Source organism: Phalaenopsis equestris, unplaced genomic scaffold (genome assembly GCF_001263595.1).
Source record: "Phalaenopsis equestris unplaced genomic scaffold, ASM126359v1 Scaffold000787, whole genome shotgun sequence".
Lineage (NCBI taxonomy): Eukaryota > Viridiplantae > Streptophyta > Magnoliopsida > Asparagales > Orchidaceae > Phalaenopsis > Phalaenopsis equestris.
Genome location: NW_018165227.1, coordinates 853847 through 871817, shown reverse-complemented (window position 1 = coordinate 871817; position 17971 = coordinate 853847). Strand labels below are relative to the sequence as shown.

The following is a 17971-nucleotide window of genomic DNA, read 5'->3' as shown; positions in this document are numbered from 1 at the left end:
AAGTTTAAAAGCACACACTGTCAAATAATAAGATAATTCCTTTGTTTTAATAAAAATGGGTCATCCTAAAAGTAAGTCTTAGCTTCAGATAAAAATTTCTTCTTCTGTTGGTATGTCATTCTGTAGGGTATAATATCGCTAACAATGAAGTTCACAATGTCTGTATACCATGGAACGCCACTCATTAATATTGAACAATTTTTCATCTGAGAAATGTTCATTAATATCTTTTTCAAAATAGAGTGGTTTTTCTAATTCAAGCCTGAACAGATGATCAACAATTTGATTTTCAACTTCCTTTCTATCTATTATTTCAAAGTCAAATTCTTGCAAAAGAACCCATCGTATCAAAATTTTGCATTCTTCTTTTTCATTAAATACTTAATAACAGAATGGTCTGTATACACAATACATTTAGTTTCAATCAAGTATGATCTAAATATATCAAAAACATATACTACAGCTAATAACTCTTTATCAGTTGTATAATTAATTTGAGTTTCGTTAAGAGTTCTACTAGCATAGTAGATAACTTTGAAAATTTTATCATATTTTTGTCCTAAAATAACTCCAATAACATAATCACTAGCATCACAACATAATCACTATCACTAGCATCACACATTAATTCAAAATATTTTTCTCAATCTGGTGCAATAATAGTTGGTGCAGTGATTAATTTTTCTTTTCATAATTCAAAAACTTTTAGGCACTTATCATCAAAATTAAAAATTATATTTTTTTCAAGTAAATGACACAGAGACTTAGCAATTTTTGAAAAGTATTTAACATATCAACTGTAAAATCCAACATGTTCTAAAAAACTAATAATTTTCTTTACACTTGTTGGGTAAGGTAAATTAATGTTCACTTGAATTTTTGTAGTGTCTACTTACATACTATTTTCTGAAATTTGATGTCCCAAATCTATTCCTCCCGCTACTATAAATTGATATTTTTCTCAATTAAGGACTAAATTTGTTTCTTCACAGTGTTTAAGAACTTTTGATAGATGTTCTAGACATGAGTCAAATGAAGTTTCAAACACTGAAAAATCACCCATAAAAATCTCAACTCTTTTTTCAATTAAATCACAAAAATAGTCATCATACATATTTGAAATGTAGCAGGTGTATTGCATAAATCAAATGACATTCTTTTAAAATCAAATGTATCATAAGGAGTGGTAAAAGTTGTTTTTCCTTGATTCTCAGGAGCTATTTGTATTTGGTGATAACCAATATATCCATCCAGAAAATAAAAGATTTATGCCCAGCTAGTCTATCCAACATCTGATCTAGCAAGGGTAGTGGGAAAGGGTAGTGGGAAATGATCTTTTCTTGTGGCTAGATTTAGTTTCCTATAATCAATGCATATTTATCATCCTGTAACTTGTCTTATTAGTATTAACTCATTATATTCATTCAAAGTCACAGTCACTCCTTTCTTAAAAACGCAGTGAATTGGACTAACCCATGCACTATCTGAAATAGGGTAGATAATTCCAGTATTTAACCCCCTTAAAATTTCTTTCTTAACAACTTCTTCCATAACAGGATTTAATCTCCTTTGAGGATCAACCCTGTGTTTGCAGTTCTCTTTCTATGAATTATATGCATACAAATTGAAGTACTGATTCCTTTTATATCAACAATTGTCCATCCAAAGACTTTCTTATAATTTTTTAAAATTTTCATCAATTTTCTTCTTTAATAGTTAATTTCGAGAAAGTTATAACAGGTAATGTAGAGGAATCACCTAAAAAAATACTTCAAATGTTCAGGAAGCAACTTCAACTCAACCTCAGGAGGTTTTTCAATCGATAGACAAAAAGATGTTTCTTTTTCTATTGTGTCCAAAACTTCAAAACTTAACTTCAAAACTTTCTCGAACATAACTTGAATTTTCCTTATATAAATCTTAATGTTGATCTAATTCTTGTTCTTACTCTGTTCGAACTCTTTCATCTCAGATTTATCTTCAGAAGTTGTTTTGAAATGACATTCACTTAAATATCTTATCACATTCATTCTATAACATTCATCATTTTTACCTTTTGTAGTTTTACCTTTTTCATCATTTTTACCTTTTGTAGGGTAATTCATTGATTTGTAAATATTAAATGTAATTGTTTGATCATTGACGCACGAAGCCATATGTGCATGACCATTTCTTAGTTATGCCACATATAAATGTATCCATAGTGACTAGGAAATGTTTTCCTAAATAATAAGTATCTCTTTACTTTCCTCCATATCTAGCACAATGAAATCAACATGAAAGATAAAATGATCCACTTTCAGTAGGACATCTTCTATAACTCCTTTAGGATAAGTTATTGAACGATCTGCTAACTGCAGAGTTATAGTAGTACGGGTTATTTCTCCTAATACCAATCTTTTAAATATTGATAATGACATAAGGTTAATGCTTGCACCTAAATCACATAAAGCTTTCCCATAAAATTTGTTTCCTATTGCACATGGAATTGTAAAGCTACCAGGATCTTTAAGCTTTTTAGGAAGTTGAAGTTTCTTCTGAATTATTGCACTGCACTCATCACTAAGTGCAACAGTCCAATTATCTTCAAACTTCCTTTTTCTATTAAGAATATTCTTCATAGACTTCACATAGCTTGATATTTGTTCTAAGGCTTCAGCAAATGGAATGTTAATTATAAGTTTCTTAAAAATTTTCAGAAATTTTAAAAATTGCTTATCCAACCTTTGTTATCGAAGCCTCTGAGGAAATGGAGGTGGTGGTCTTTCCAAATCAACTTTAAATGGAGAAATGTCTTTCTAAACCTTTCGGAGTGTCATCTTTTGGTTCTTCAATCTCTTCTCTCTCAACTTCAGTCTCTTTTTGAACTCTACCTTCCAATTCTCTTCCATTTCTAAGTTGAACGGCTTTTACTTGCTCTTTATTTCGGTCTTTTGGATTTACTTCTGTATTACTAGAAAGTGTTCCTTGGGATCTATTATTTAATGAATTTGGTATTTGTCCAAGTTGATTCTCAAAATTTTTAATTATAACTCATTGACTTTGTAACTGATTTCACATTTGTAACACTACTTGTATAGACAATTTCTTCTCCTTAAACTGTGAATTACTGTTAAAACCTGGAGGATAAGTAGGTCTATAATTACTATTCCCTTCTTAATTACTGTTCCCTTGATTGTTCCAACTTCTAAATGGGTTTACTTGATTGTGCCCTCATTGCTGATTATTACCACCCGTAGTTTTATTCCAATTGAAGTTGGGATAGTTCTTCCAACCTGGGTTATAATAATTTGAATATGGGTTATTCTGCTTATTAATGGCATTCAAAGTTTTTAATGATGCTTGAGAATCTATCATTTGGCCTAACGAATTCTCTTCAATCAAGGAAATTGGTTGAGAAAAATTCATTCCCAATTGGTCTAACTTCATTGAAATTGCAGCAACTTGATTTGCTAACATAGTAACAAAAACATCAGTTTCATGAACGTTGGCTACTTTCTTAAGATTTACGCTCTTCGAAGGCCATTGAAATTTATTGGTAGCCATCTCTTCTATTAAAGCATAAGTGTCATTAAATAATTTTGACATCAATGAACCACCAACAGCAGCATCGAAAGTAGATCTAAGAGATTCAGCTAATCCATTGTAAAATGTTTGAATTATTAACCAATCTGGTATAGCATGGTGTGGACACTTTTTTAAGAGTTCATTAAATCGTTCTCATGCTTCATAAATAGATTCCCTTTCAAACTGACTAAAAGATGTAATATCATTTCTAAGCTTTGCAGTCTTTGATGGTGAAAAATATTTAGCAAGGAATTTTTGTGCTAAATCACTCTAAGTTCTAATAGATCCAGGTGATAACGAATGCAACAATATCTTAACCTTATCCGTCAGTGAAAAAGGAAATAATATAAGTCTTATAGCATCATCTGATATACTATCATATTTAAATGTAACACAATTCTAAAAAAATGACAAGATGTAAATTTGGATCTTCAGTTGGTGTTCCCCCAAACTGGTTATTTGATACCATTTGGATAATATCAGGTTTAAGATTAAATGAATTAGCCACTACAACAGGATTTTGAATACTATATTGAATTTCATCCATCGTAGGGTTTGCATAATCTCTTAAAAATCTATACTCTTCAACATTTTGATTATTTTGATTTGCTATTTCTTGAAATTTTTCAGTAATTTTTAATTTTTTAATTTTTCTAATAGTTCTTTCTAATTCAGAATCATAAGACACTAGTCCTGTAAAACCTTAGTCCTAAGACACTAGTCCTGTAAAACCTGAACTACGCATACATTACTATAAAATACAATAAAATAAAATAAAATGAAAAATAAAAACACAAACAAAAACTTTAAATAAAAACAACACTACAATATTCCTAAAATAAGTCTTAAAATTTTAAATAAGACTTACTAAAAATTTTGTTATCCAAAAACTTCTTTTTGAAATTTTTTGCAAATTACTAATAATTATTTTCCTTTCTTCCCGGCAACGAAGCCAAAAATTTAATTTCAATTTTTATATAGGTAGAAGTAAAATAAGATGTATGCGATTATTTTCTTTAATAGATATTCTTTTGCAACGACTGTGAAAAACTTAATAAAAAACAAATACTAGGTAAATTATCACTGTGAAGCAAATAAAAATGCCATTATAATATTTTAATATGAGATACTACGTAAGTATTCAGATCGTTATCAAGTAATATAAAATTTTTCTGATTAAGTCTCGAATATCGAACCCACGTGAGGATTAGTTTTAGATGACAAAATACTTAGCAATTTATATTCTTACTCAAACTTAAGATGCTAAATTAGGAATGAAAGTCTAATTTTTTTTGTAATTTTTGTTTAATTTGAAAATAAAATAAGCAACTAATTAACTTAACTAAAATACTTGCTAGATGAAGACAATATAAGTAAAATATCTTTTTTCTTATCATGAATCGGTGATAAATATAGAAATTTAGTTATGAAAGTATACTAAATGTGTTGTGTCAAATAGAAACAATAATATTCTTTACCCTTACTAGAGATAGTATAAAGAATATTGATTAATCTATAATTTGAATAGTCTTGATGACCGGCTAGACAGGAAATATATTAGCTTTCACTCTAGAGTTCCCTCTACCTGGGGGCTAACATCTCGTATCAAAACTTAAAACTATAAATCAAATTGGGGGCTTTAGCCTGTCACTCTAAAGTCCCTAATTTTACACTCTTTAAAATATATTTCCCTATTTATTTGCACTCAACCCCATGAACTACATTCTCATTCATGAAATCAATATGTGATTACAATCATTTGTTAACTGAGACAAAATCATCTTGGATTTTACATGTTCTCACAACAGATATTAGCATCTTAATTGGCCAAATCAAGAAGTAAATGAAGTACGAAATCTTGAATTTTCACAACTTCTTCAACATTAAAGTCTAATACTTCACACAACTTCCTTTAAACATTTAATCACTTATCATTTTAAGAAAAAAGATAAAGAGAATTATTTAAAATTTATAGAGAAAATACAACCACACAAGAGTTTAAAAGTAGAATTCTTGCTCACAAACAAGAAATTTAAATTAAAAACCAAGTGTAGTCTCAAAGATAAACACTTATCAAAGATAAACACTTACAAAGATAAACACTTATCTCAAATTATCTCCACAAAATATTTTGAAGTTTCTTTGAATTCTGTTCCTTCTCTCACAATACAAATTAATACTCAAAATAAAATAAAATAAAATAAAATAAAATAAAGGTGGCCGGCGGCATCGGCGATGGGCGGCGACGACGGTAATTTGAAGTTTTTGGTGGGTGGTTGTTGGCCTCTTCTCTTGGATAATCTAAGTCTTTTCTTTTAAAATCTAAGGGGTGCCTTAGTGTCTCTTCAAAAAAATGTCTCCATTCAATGAGTCTTCTATAAGTTGTCTTCTCATAAGCCAATTAAATGAATTTTCGTGTCCATAAGTTATTTCCCACGTTTTTATCAAGGATGACTTCAATCACCTCTTCAAAATTTCGCTCCAATTAATATTTCTTCAAATAACTAACCTTGGCGCTTAAGCGTAGGGTACCTGACGCTTAGACGCAGATCTGACGCTTAGACGCCCTAGTTCATTTGACACATTTCTTTTTTTTTGCTCCAAATTTGACCCTTTTTCACTCATTTTAGCATTTTTCATTCATTTAATTGTATCTACAAGAAAAATATAAAAATATCTTTCATTAAAGTGTAATATCTCAAAAATAGGTATTAAAATGTTTATAAAAGCACTATATATTTTAGGTGTATCACTGACCTCTCCTTCGAAGCACCTGAATCGGACGTAGTATTAGTGTCTATAACCGGTGCTGTTCTGCGCTCCGAACCGGTTGCTGTTTTAAAACATGTTATCCGATGCGGTTAGCGCCCTTATCAGGTTGGGTTTGATAGGGTTTGGGTGGGGTCAGACTTGGATTAGGTTTAGTGTTTGGGTCAGGTTTGTCTTAGGTCAAACCTGAGTTAGGTTTAGTATTTGGGTTTGATCTTGGTTTGAGTCAGACCTGGGTTAGTTTAGGTTTTGACTAAATGAGTTGTGGTTAGGCTTCATTCGGGTTAACCTGGGTTTGGTCTGGGTTTAGGTCTGATCAGCGTTTGGTTAGATTTTGATTGAGTTATGGTTAGGCTGGGTTTCGGTCGAAGCCTAATCCAAGGTTATTGAGTTAATCTAGTCTAACTATACATAAGAAAATAAATTCTTCAATTAAATTAAATTAGGAAGGAAAGAAGAAAAGTTTGCCGAGGAGGAGGCTAACCGAAGGGGAGGAGGCTGGCCGGAGAAACTTCTTCCTATATCTTCCTCTATTTGGGCTATCATGGTAAGTGCCGAAGAGTTGGGGATCATCGGAGTGTGTCCCAGAATGTGCCCGAAGGCCGCTTATTTATAGGCTGGTAAGGCGGTGACAGGGCCCTCTGTGACCATCTGATTGGGTGACACACCGACGACAGAGATGCATCAGACGTTTAATGAGCCATGGATCGCCGCTGGAGAAACAATGCGACGTCTTGTGGTCTGATCCGTGGACGAAGGCCACAGATCGCTGGCGTGTCAAGGAAGTTTAGTTGGGCATGGTCACACCCAGACCTAAATTGACCACGCTGAGAAACTTTTGGGTGCGTTCACGCCTCGACTTAGCGTCACCACGTTGAGGAATTTGCGGGCGTGGTCATGCAGCAGGTTGAATTTTGGCCAATCTTGCTGCATCAGACCAATGGGTGATGTCTATGTAAGCCTTATATGACTAAAAACGAGGTCAACACTCGTGTCCTGAGAGATGAGTTCATGACTGTACTTTGATGTTTCAAAACGACCTCTCAAAGTCAAGCAATGATTCAAACATTTTAGCTAAGATTCATGTATTTTTTTCATCAAAAACATGATCACTAAATGTTCAAGCCTTTATACTTTAATTCAAATTCAAGAAAGACAAACTATAATTTTTTCAACAGTTCCATTGATGTAATTTCATGGTCGATTTTCATGTGATGGTTCTGATTATATATAAAATTTGTGTTGGAGTTGGTTCATTTCTCAATTTTTTTATTGTTAAATGGGTTGGAGAAAATGCTAAGAAGATTGATAATTTAGATTTTAAAATTTGGTATTCTGGTGAGAGTCGCACTAGAAATGGCGTAGATGTAAGAGTTTGAAAGATAATGTTGTAAAAATTAATAGAGTTGGAGATAGAATTATAGACCTTAAGATTATTATTGATACTAAGTATTGATACTATGATACTAAGATTTTTAATATTATAAGTGCTTATGCTTCTCAAGTAGTTTTGGATATATAGTCTAAAGATAAATTCTGGAATGACTTAGAAGACTTAATACAAATGATATCTCCTGAAGTAAGCATTTTTATTGGAGGAATTTAAATGGACATGTCGGTAGGGTGGTCGAAGATTTCAGAAATATTTATGGTGGCTACGGTTTTGGAGTGACTAATGAAGAAGGTAATCATTTTTAAATTTTGCTTTAGCGTATGATTTTGTTATTACTAATACTTTATTCGAGACTTTAGATGAGCATCTTATTATTTATAAGAATGGATTTTATAAAACACAATTTGATTATTTTTTTATGAGAAAAAGAGATCGTCGAGATTGTAAAGATTGTATGATCATTCTAAGTGAGGATTTAAGTACCCAACATTGATTTTTAAGATGAAAAGTTGTAAAATAAAAAATACTAAGACTCTTCATCGTAGAATTAGATGAGAGAACCTAAAAGTCACTAATAAAATTATTTTTTTTTGAGTAAAATTCAAGATTTTAAAATTTAGGATATTCATGAAGAAGCAGATGCTATGTGAGATAAATTAACAAACATTATTCAACAGGTAACAAAAGATGTACTAGGAGAATCAAAAAGAAAATGTTTGTATAAAGAAAAATAGTTGGTGATGAAATAATAACGTGCAAAAAAAGATATAATATAAGAAGTTATGTTTTAAAAATTGGTTTAAATGTAAAAGTTTAGAGAATTGAGAAAAATATCAAACGGCCTGCAAGGAGTCTAAAAGAACAATTTGTGACGCAAAAAATTTTGCATTTAGTGATCTTTATAATATATTAAATACTAAGGAGGGTGAGAAATATATGTATAAACTAACCAAACTAAGAGAAGAAAAGTAAAGATTTAACTCAAATAAAATGTATGAAAATCAAAAAATTTTTTTATTAGAAAAAGATATTCAACATAGATGGGTGAGTTATTTTGATAAACTTTTTAATGAAGTTTTTGAATATATAATAGACATTAGTGATCTTAATATCATTAATAATGATTAAACGTTTCATTTTTACCGCCGCATTAGTAAAAAAGATGTTGAGAAGACTTTAAGAAAATCAAGGGTGGAAAGTTTGTAGGACCTGATTATATAATAGACATTAGTGATCTTAATATCATTAATAATGATTAAACGTTTCATTTTTACCGCCGCATTAGTAAAAAAGATGTTGAGAAGACTTTAAGAAAATCAAGGGTGGAAAGTTTGTAGGACCTGATGATATCCCAATTGAAATGTGGAAATATTTAAGAGATTTGGGAGTGTCTTGCTTACTAAATTATTTAATATTATTTTAAAAACTAAAAAGATACCTGAGGAGTGGAGAAAAAAGTATTTTGGTCCCCATTTTTAAGAATACAGTGGATGCACAAGAGTGTGCAAATATAGAGGAATTAAGTTGATGTGTCATATTTTAAAATTATGAGAAAGGGTAATTAAACATATGTTAAGATGTATTACAAAAGTTTCACATAATCAATTTGAATTTATGTCGGGCAGGTCTACTATGGAAGCTATACATTTATTGAGAGGTTTGATGGTGAAGTTTAGAGATAATAAGGAGAATCTACATTTGATTTTTATTGATTTGGAAAAAGCTTACGATAAGGTTCCAAGAGATATCCTTTGGAGAGTTCTCAAGAAGAGAGGCGTTGATGTATACTAGAGCTGTTACTTGTATTCAAACTGAAGAAGGATTGACCAAATATTTTCCTATTTCTGTTGGATTACATCAGAGAGCCCATATCTTTTTGCTTTAGTTATGAATGGTCTTACTGGACATCTATAGGAGGATGTACCTTGGTGTATGCTTTTTTACTGATGATCTCCTTCTCGTGGATAAAACGAGAGAAAAAGCCCAGGAAAAACTTGAATTATGGAGGTCTACATTGGAGAGATGAGACAAAGAGCCCAGGAAAAACTTGAATTATGGAGGTCTACATTGGAGTCTAAAGGCCTTCATTTGAGTAGAACTAAAACTTAATACATGGAATGTAATTTTAGTAGTAGTAGCTTTAGTGAAAACAGTGTAACTTTGGATGATCAAATTATTAAAATGTGTGAATGATTTAGATATCTCGAGTCTAATGTTCAAAGTGATGATGATATAGATAGGGATGTTAATAGTAGAATTCAAGTTGGTTGGTTGAAGTAGAGGAATGCTTCGGGTCTTTTGTGTGATAGAAATATTCCACTTAGATTGAAAGGAAATTTTTATAAGATGGTGGTGAGACCTGCAATGCTCTATGGCGCTGAATGTTGGCCTTTAAAAGAGAAGCATAATACTTAGTTAAGTGTTGCCAAGATGAGAATGATTAGGTGGATGAGTGGCTGTACACTTAGAGACAAAATGAGAAATGAATATATCCGTGCTAGGGTTTGGTGTAGCTCTAGTGACGGACAAAATTAGAGAGAGTCGTCTTTGGTGATTTGGTCACATTAAACCTCGACCATTTGAGGATCCGATTAGAAGAGTAGATGTTTTAGATTTGACTTATATTAAGAAAAACAGAGGTAGACCTAGAAAGACTTGGGCTTATTGTATAAGAAATGATCTTAATTTATTATAACTAAATGAAAATATGACACTAAATAGGACGCAATAGAGAAAAAGGATTCATATAGCCAACCCACGTAGTGGGATGAAAGCTTTGTTGTTGTTATTATTGTATGTCTCCATACATGGTATTTAGGTTGGTGAGAACAAAGTCTTTGAACTAAAAGAGTTCCTTCAGCTTTGAAGAGTTCCTTCATTAGGCTATAGAGATGTTGGATATACTTTATATCATGACCACATTCTTTTTTGAAAAAACAGAATATTTTGATGGGATTTAGGTATAGGTGCTTGTAAGGAGACTAAAAAAAGTATTACCTTTTTCGGATAACATTTATCAATTATATATATAATGCCCCCTAAAAGAGTGTAAGTAGGATACTTCCTTTCTATCGAAGATTTATCTTTAACTAAAAGGAAGTATTTTTAAAAGTGCGTTTTGAGTGCGCTTCACGTGCGAAGTGAAGCAAAGCGCTTGACGCCTGTTTCACTTCACTGAAGTGCACTTCAAAGTGTTGAAGCCAGTTGTCCCATTCATGGTTTAATGAGAATAAATAAAGGTTCGGTCTGGTGTTCGAAGGAGGACAATGAGTTGAGAGCTGCGTTCGAGAGTTTGAGGAGCAGAAGGGGGCCAAGCATCGTGTTCAACTTCAACTTAGATTTCTAAGCGCACTTCGAATGTTGCAGTCTTCCTTCAGTATTTGCCTAGAGCTCAATTTAGCTGATCATGCCTCGCAATCCCTATGTATTTATATATCTAACTCCTAAACTTCAATTTTTACATTGTTTATATCGGTGTTAGTTATGTTAATACATAGGTATTCAATGGAATTTATTGTAATGCGGGTAAACCAAAAAAGATTAGGTTTTAGAACAAATTTTAATTAATACCAAAATGTTTTCCTTCAAAGTTTTAATTTTCAAATGAAATAAATATTCTTAATGTTTGCCTTCATGGTAGGTATTGTACCACATTCTTTTTTATTTTAAATCAACATTTATATTATACTTTATATTTTATAATTGTTCATAAATATATTCATATATTAATAGTTTTATATACCATATTAGTGCTTTGGTTTATAAAAGTGCCGCCTAGCTCTGCGCTTTATGCCTTGAAGCTAAAATAAAGTCTTGCGCATTGCATTTTGTTTTGGGCTTTGAGAATACTGACTAAAGGTTAGTAAGTAGGAGTGCTTCCTTGTTTATTGTTTTGTTAGCATTGTTGATGTTATTGTTTTTTCCTGTAGGTTATTGTACCGTCGTATTGAAGTCTTCTTGATATCTATTTGACTGATTTGGTAATCTAGTTGCAGGTTCTGTGCAACATTAGGATATTGGGATCCTGAAATGGAAATCTTCACATCGCTGCACTCTTTTATATTCACGTGTCTTTGGATGAGTTTCAATAATTTTGACAAAGGTTTTTATTGTTGTGTGCTAATTTCTTTTCTGAAAGGACTTTACTTGAGACCTTAAGCATGCACAATCTATGAGACTACAGGTTTTAACTCTGTGACATTTAACATCTCTTGTTGAAAATGAATAACAAAGTGCATGGTCATTTGCTAAATTCTTACTTCACGTTAAAAAAAAAGCTTGTGAGCATTTCAATGACATCTGCATGCTAACAAATTGTATGATAAAAATCCATTTAATTTCATGAAAATGCTTCTAGAAGGAAGCCATTATATTTACCATGATGCGGGGCTCCCTAGGCGGCTGAACCGGTTGGATCAGCTGAACCTGCTCAACCAAGAGAGGAGCAGGGTTCTGTACAACATTAGGATATTGGGATCCTGAAATGGAAATCTTCACATCGCTGCACTCTTTTATATTCACGTGTCTTTGGATGAGTTTCAATAATTTTGACAAAGGTTTTTATTGTTGTGTGCTAATTTCTTTTCTGAAAGGACTTTACTTGAGACCTTAAGCATGCACAATCTATGAGACTACAGGTTTTAACTCTGTGACATTTAACATCTCTTGTTGAAAATGAATAACAAAGTGCATGGTCATTTGCTAAATTCTTACTTCACGTTAAAAAAAAAGCTTGTGAGCATTTCAACGACATCTGCATGCTAACAAATTGTATGATAAAAATCCATTTAATTTCATGAAAATGCTTCTAGAAGGAAGCCATTATATTTACCATGATGCGGGGCTCCCTAGGCGGCTGAACCGGTTGGATCAGCTGAACCTGCTCAACCAAGAGAGGAGCAGGGTCGGCCGATTGAGGATTTTAGGCTAGGGTTGCTGCCCAATGGGAGGGGTCTACCTCTCCTAGTTATCTACTATAGATATGTTATGTTTTTGTTATTAAGGTTCAATTTTTGGGAGATTTCTGTTTAGACAGTCGTTCGCATCCCATTTTTCCTTCTAGGGCTGCATTCAAGGACAGGTAGTGCTTCAGTTGTATCCCGCTCCAATGTGTTGATTATCCTCGCATATCTCCTTCACCCTTACCTTCGATGATAACGGAAAGTCGAAGAGGCGAAAGAGACGAGAATTTCAACCCTTTCTACAGGGAACATTCCAGTGATGAAAAAAAAAGCCACGACGCTTTGGAATCCAGTAACGGAGACTGAGAAAAGAGGCCACCTATGGAAGACAAAAGGATTTCAGAATAAAGGTGGATCTACTAGAGTTCAAAGAGGTATGGATCCAAACGACTTTATCGAATGGGTACAATTAGTTTATTGGATCTTGTTAGTATAAAGAGTTGTTAGAAGATAAAAGAGTGAAGCTTGCAGCTATCAAATTGAGAAAGAGGGTCTTTTTGTGGTGGGACAACTAGAACAGAGGAAGAGAGAAGAAAATAACAAGATTGCCAAATAGGAGAAGATGCGGAAGGCGTTTCAGACAAAATATCTACCTTCTCACTACTGCCAGGATATATTTCTAAGATCCCAACACTTGCAACAAAGAGAACTATCAGTGGAGGAGTTCATGACGCAATTTGGCCAGTTGTAGATGAAGTGTAATTTAGTCGAGACAAAGGAATACACCATAGCATGTTATATGGGTGGCCTGAAGCCCGCTATTAGCAATGTGGTGTAGCTGAAATCTCATTGGTCATTTGGAGATGTCCAAACTTTAGTATTGAAAGTGGAAAAACCAAAAAATAGAGTAGCAACCACCACCAGTCAAGGCAATCACCCACAGTGAGAAGAAGCCTAAGAAGAGTAGCACGTCTACTGCAGTCCTCTCCAAAAAAATGCTTCAAATGCCATGGATTTGGGCACATCACCACCAGCTGCCCGACAAATCGAGTTGTGATTTACTGATAGGTTGTCGTGGAGGTTGTTAGCAACAAGGAGGCAGAAGAGGAAAATGGTGAGGTGTATCATTTTCCACTGGATGAAGGAGAGACGCTCGTGGTTCGACAAATCTTATAGATCAAGGATACAATAGATTCGTAACGGCTTCGTCACTATATATTCTACACCCGTTGTAGTGTAAATGAGAAGGCACGTAGTTTCATCATTGACAGAGAATGTGTTGTCAACACAAATGGTGGAGAAGTAGAGTCTCATGAATTAGAAGCACTTCTAGTTGTATTCTCTACGTGTCCAAAGAAGGAGAACATGGTCAGCATTGACAGGAGGCGCATAGTGGAATTTTCGATTGAGAGCCAACTATAGGATTAGGTGTGGTGTGATGTTGTACTCATGGATGCCTGCAAGATGTTGTTAGGGAGACTGTGACAATTTGACCATAAGACTCAACATGATGGATTCAAAAAGACCTACTCCTTCACTAATGATGGGAAGCTCATCGTCCTCGAGCACGAGATCACAAGCGCCGTTGCCAACAAAGCAACATCGGTGGGACAAATTTTGGTGATGATAGACGATGATAGGACTGGGACATAGACTACAAACATGGGAAAGTCACGACAGAGAGCTTCTCAGGATATCATGATCGATACCTTATAACCATGGATACCCCAGGTCAGGGGGGAGGGAGGTTCAAGCTACCCTTACTTCAGATCAAGTTGAGTAGACCGTGGATTACTTTGAGAGGATTCAATAGTATATGCGAGACACGCCGACTCAGTTCAGTTCAGTAGTGAACTCCCAGGAGAGCAGATCGATATGGATGTATTTTTGCAATTGAATGACAATCCTTAGGTGTTTTGGGGGATGGTACAGTCGCCAACGGGCTTGAGTGCTTTGCAAACTGTAGTTGTAGAGCCTTCAGCCCCGGGAGTTTATAATAACTCTATCACAGGCAAAGAGCAGACATATGCTTCGACGATTGAGGTTGAAGCTCCCACAATCCTGGTAGAATGACGTGGGGCTCCCTAGCTAGCTGAACCGGTTAGTCCAGGTTTATGGGCTAGGTCTACGGTTGCATCCCAAAGGGAGGGGCCTCCCCCTCTTAGTTATCTACTATGTATATGTTATGTTTTTTGTCATTAGGGTTCAGTTTTTATGAGTTTTCTGTTTGGACAGTCGTCGGCGTCTCCATTTCTCTTCTAGGACTGTATCCAAGAACAGATGGTGCTCTAGCTGTATCCTGCTCTAAGGTGGTGATTATCCTCACCTACATTCTCCACCCTTACCTTCTTGATGTTGTCGCCACCCCCCCGCTGCCCCCCCTCCAGCTGGGCTCCCAGCCATAACCCATCTCCCAGCCTCCCTTCCTGCTGCAACCCATTTACCAGCCACCTTTCCATGTGATAAGCCCTTAGTCATTTCGTCCCCTGCCGTAACCTTCCTTACCTGCTTTTAAGTCTCATTGTAGCAAGTCTCCCAACCATCAACCTCAGCCTTCCTGTAGCTATCCAGTGCCCACTCACTTCCAGCTACCTATTAGACTCATTTCCCCATGCACCTGCCTACTATCCTTCCACCACAAAGCCATTCATAAACCCCACTTATTTTCTAGCCGCAACATCGCCTCTTCGACTTATGCCCTAGCTTGTGTTTGTATGATCGTTTTCTTATTTTAGGTGTTGTTGTTTATAATACCCTTCAAATTTCAGCAATAATATTTATTTTATTATTGTGATTTGGGTTAACTTCGGTATCATACCATAATTTATGCTTCTCTTATTGTTGTGAATAGTAGTTGGTATTTCACAGCATCACCAATAATAAGGAGATAAGTTGTTGACTTGAACTGGGCACTATGATCAATTGGATCTGTTTTTCTTGTATAAGCTTTGGGGGATGACATTTTGAACTTTGGTGGAGTTTGGGTTTCTTCTCTTTAATTGGAAATCACACTAGATGGCTGAGGCCAACATTTTTTCGATACTACGATTCAAAGATATTGCAACACCTCTCTTTAGGGAGGGATGTTTATCAATTGCTGGATTTGATGCAGGTTATGTGAAAATCAAATCTACCTTTAGAAGGAATCTTAACATGTAAGCTGCTTTTGAAAGCTATTCAAGGATTTTGTGGATGATTCTTGTCTAACACTTTTCCAACTTACTTAGATGTTCAGTGGTAAAGAAGTTCTGCTAATTTTTTAGGGAAGACTATTATTTTTTTTCTCAGGGTACTCCATTGCTTGATTTGTTTTCTTAGACATCTTTCATGTTTACTTCACCTAAAAGGATTTTGGTGACAAATATTCTATGAGGGATACCATAACCTTAGTATGGACTATGCTCAAGAGAAAAATAGAAGAGATAGAAAAGAGAACTTGCTAGAAATAAACTGCATTAGAAAGAAACAAACTAATACTAGGATATTACTAAATGTGCTGAGACTCATCCTTTGACCGTCTATTTATAGGTTTAGGTTGAGATAAATGCTGCAGGAATTATTAAATATAATTACTGCAGGTGGAGTTTCTTTGCGGGCAAATTTTGCCAAATGAATTAAATGCTTCTTCTGTTTACTTCGACCAGGTTTTTCACTTCATCTCCATATTTGGTTGTTGTTTTCTAACAAAAAAAATATCCGTATTTGGTTGTTGTTTTCTCAAGAAAATAATGTCAGGAGAAGCCTGCAACAGACATGAAAACAATAAACAAGCAATGAAATGCAAGGAAACCAGAAAGTTTAAATAAATTGGTTTTTTATGACGATGATACTTTTTCTTAATGTTTTAGGAGTATCATCTCATCACTCTATTTGACTTTGATAAATTTTTCGTGATGGGTATGAAGTTGAATATTGTTTCTGCAAGCCACATTGTTCTTTGATTTAAATTATTGGATCAGAAAAAGGGAGGCAGGTTGTTCTTCTAAGTTAAGAATTCTTAATTCTATGGTCTTTGTTTATCTTGTCATTCGTTGATATGGTCTAATAATAGTTTAACTTCACATATGTAATCCTTTGGATCATTTTCATGCACGACTTGTCATAAGATGATAATATTTATATAATATCTTTGTATAAAGTATGTTTCTTTGACTAATTCTACAATGCTGAGGTTGCTGAATCATGTTTGTTTCATCTGGTCGGTTCTAAAGCTCTGAAGTTTCATGTACAGGGAGAGAAGTATGCTATTGTAACTGATAGGTGGCAGAAGTTCAGTAATTTGACTATGGACGAAGAGAACTTAGCGTTCCTAGCAGCCTATGCTGATGAATTTCTTGTTCATGGAGTAGATGTGGAAGGAAAAAGGTATTCAATCCTTCTATCATTCTTTACTAATTTTATGATACATGAATGCTTATTTTTTCATGGATACTGGTCTTGTGTGAAACAGGGTTATTATTTTATTTTTTCGTAGGATTATTTGGGCTTATTTTTGGAATGATGTATTGCCTAGCTAGAAAATCAAGATTTTCCATCCACATTTACTTCGTAAGTAATATAACTTTAATTTTCAGAAATTCTAAAAATGTTTAATCATGCATTTTCATTCATCCAACTTGCAAAATTAATTGTCTAGTCATCATCATTTACTTCAAAAGAATTAGATCTTTCTTGTTCATAAATTGTAGTAATGGTCTGGTCATGCATAAAGTTCATAATGCCTTGCATCATAATTAAGCCACACAAATCTTTCTTTCTCAAATCATTTTATTATAGAAATGTAGGCATCGTATATCATATAGTATATAGCACACACTGTCGGCACTAAAAAGTAAGAAAGGAGATTGATTGGGGGGGTCGCCCGTAAGAAGCTGTCGGCAGCCGGAATCAAAATCCCGTCGCCCGCTTCGGAAGGACGTTTTAATTTACGTATATATATATATATATAATTTTAGAAAAATATGAAATCAAACTGACCCCATATTTTTCACAGTTTAAATGAAAGAGCACTCTACCTCAAATCCTGTATCTATCCCGAGGGATAAACGTAAGACTTGAGGATAATGCTCGATCAAATAAACTAAGGAAAGTATGACGTCCGATTGGTCTGCGAAACCTTTATATTTGCTGACAAGTTCCCCTATTTAATATAAAGGATTAAATAGGGTTTATATTAAGCTGGGTTCGGACATCCTTCCTATAAGGGCAAGCCCCTATAGTTAATTACATCTTAAATGACCGAAGTCACCTAAGAAAACTCTCGATAAAAATCAGGGAATAATGTCTTCAAAGAGGTCAAAAGGATAGGACTTTACAACGAAATCGGACAAAGAGGTGTGAA

General features: G+C 34.0%; 1 protein-coding gene across 1 annotated transcript in view; it reads left to right on the top strand.

Moving 5' to 3' along the window:
• Window positions 1–17971, top strand: part of LOC110031187 — a 165971-nt gene that overhangs the window by 101582 nt on the left and 46418 nt on the right. Inside the window, exon 15 of the mRNA XM_020734272.1 lies at window positions 16862–16995. Coding sequence (XP_020589931.1) covers window positions 16862–16995 — 134 coding nt within the window. The remainder of the gene's footprint in view (window positions 1–16861; window positions 16996–17971) is intronic.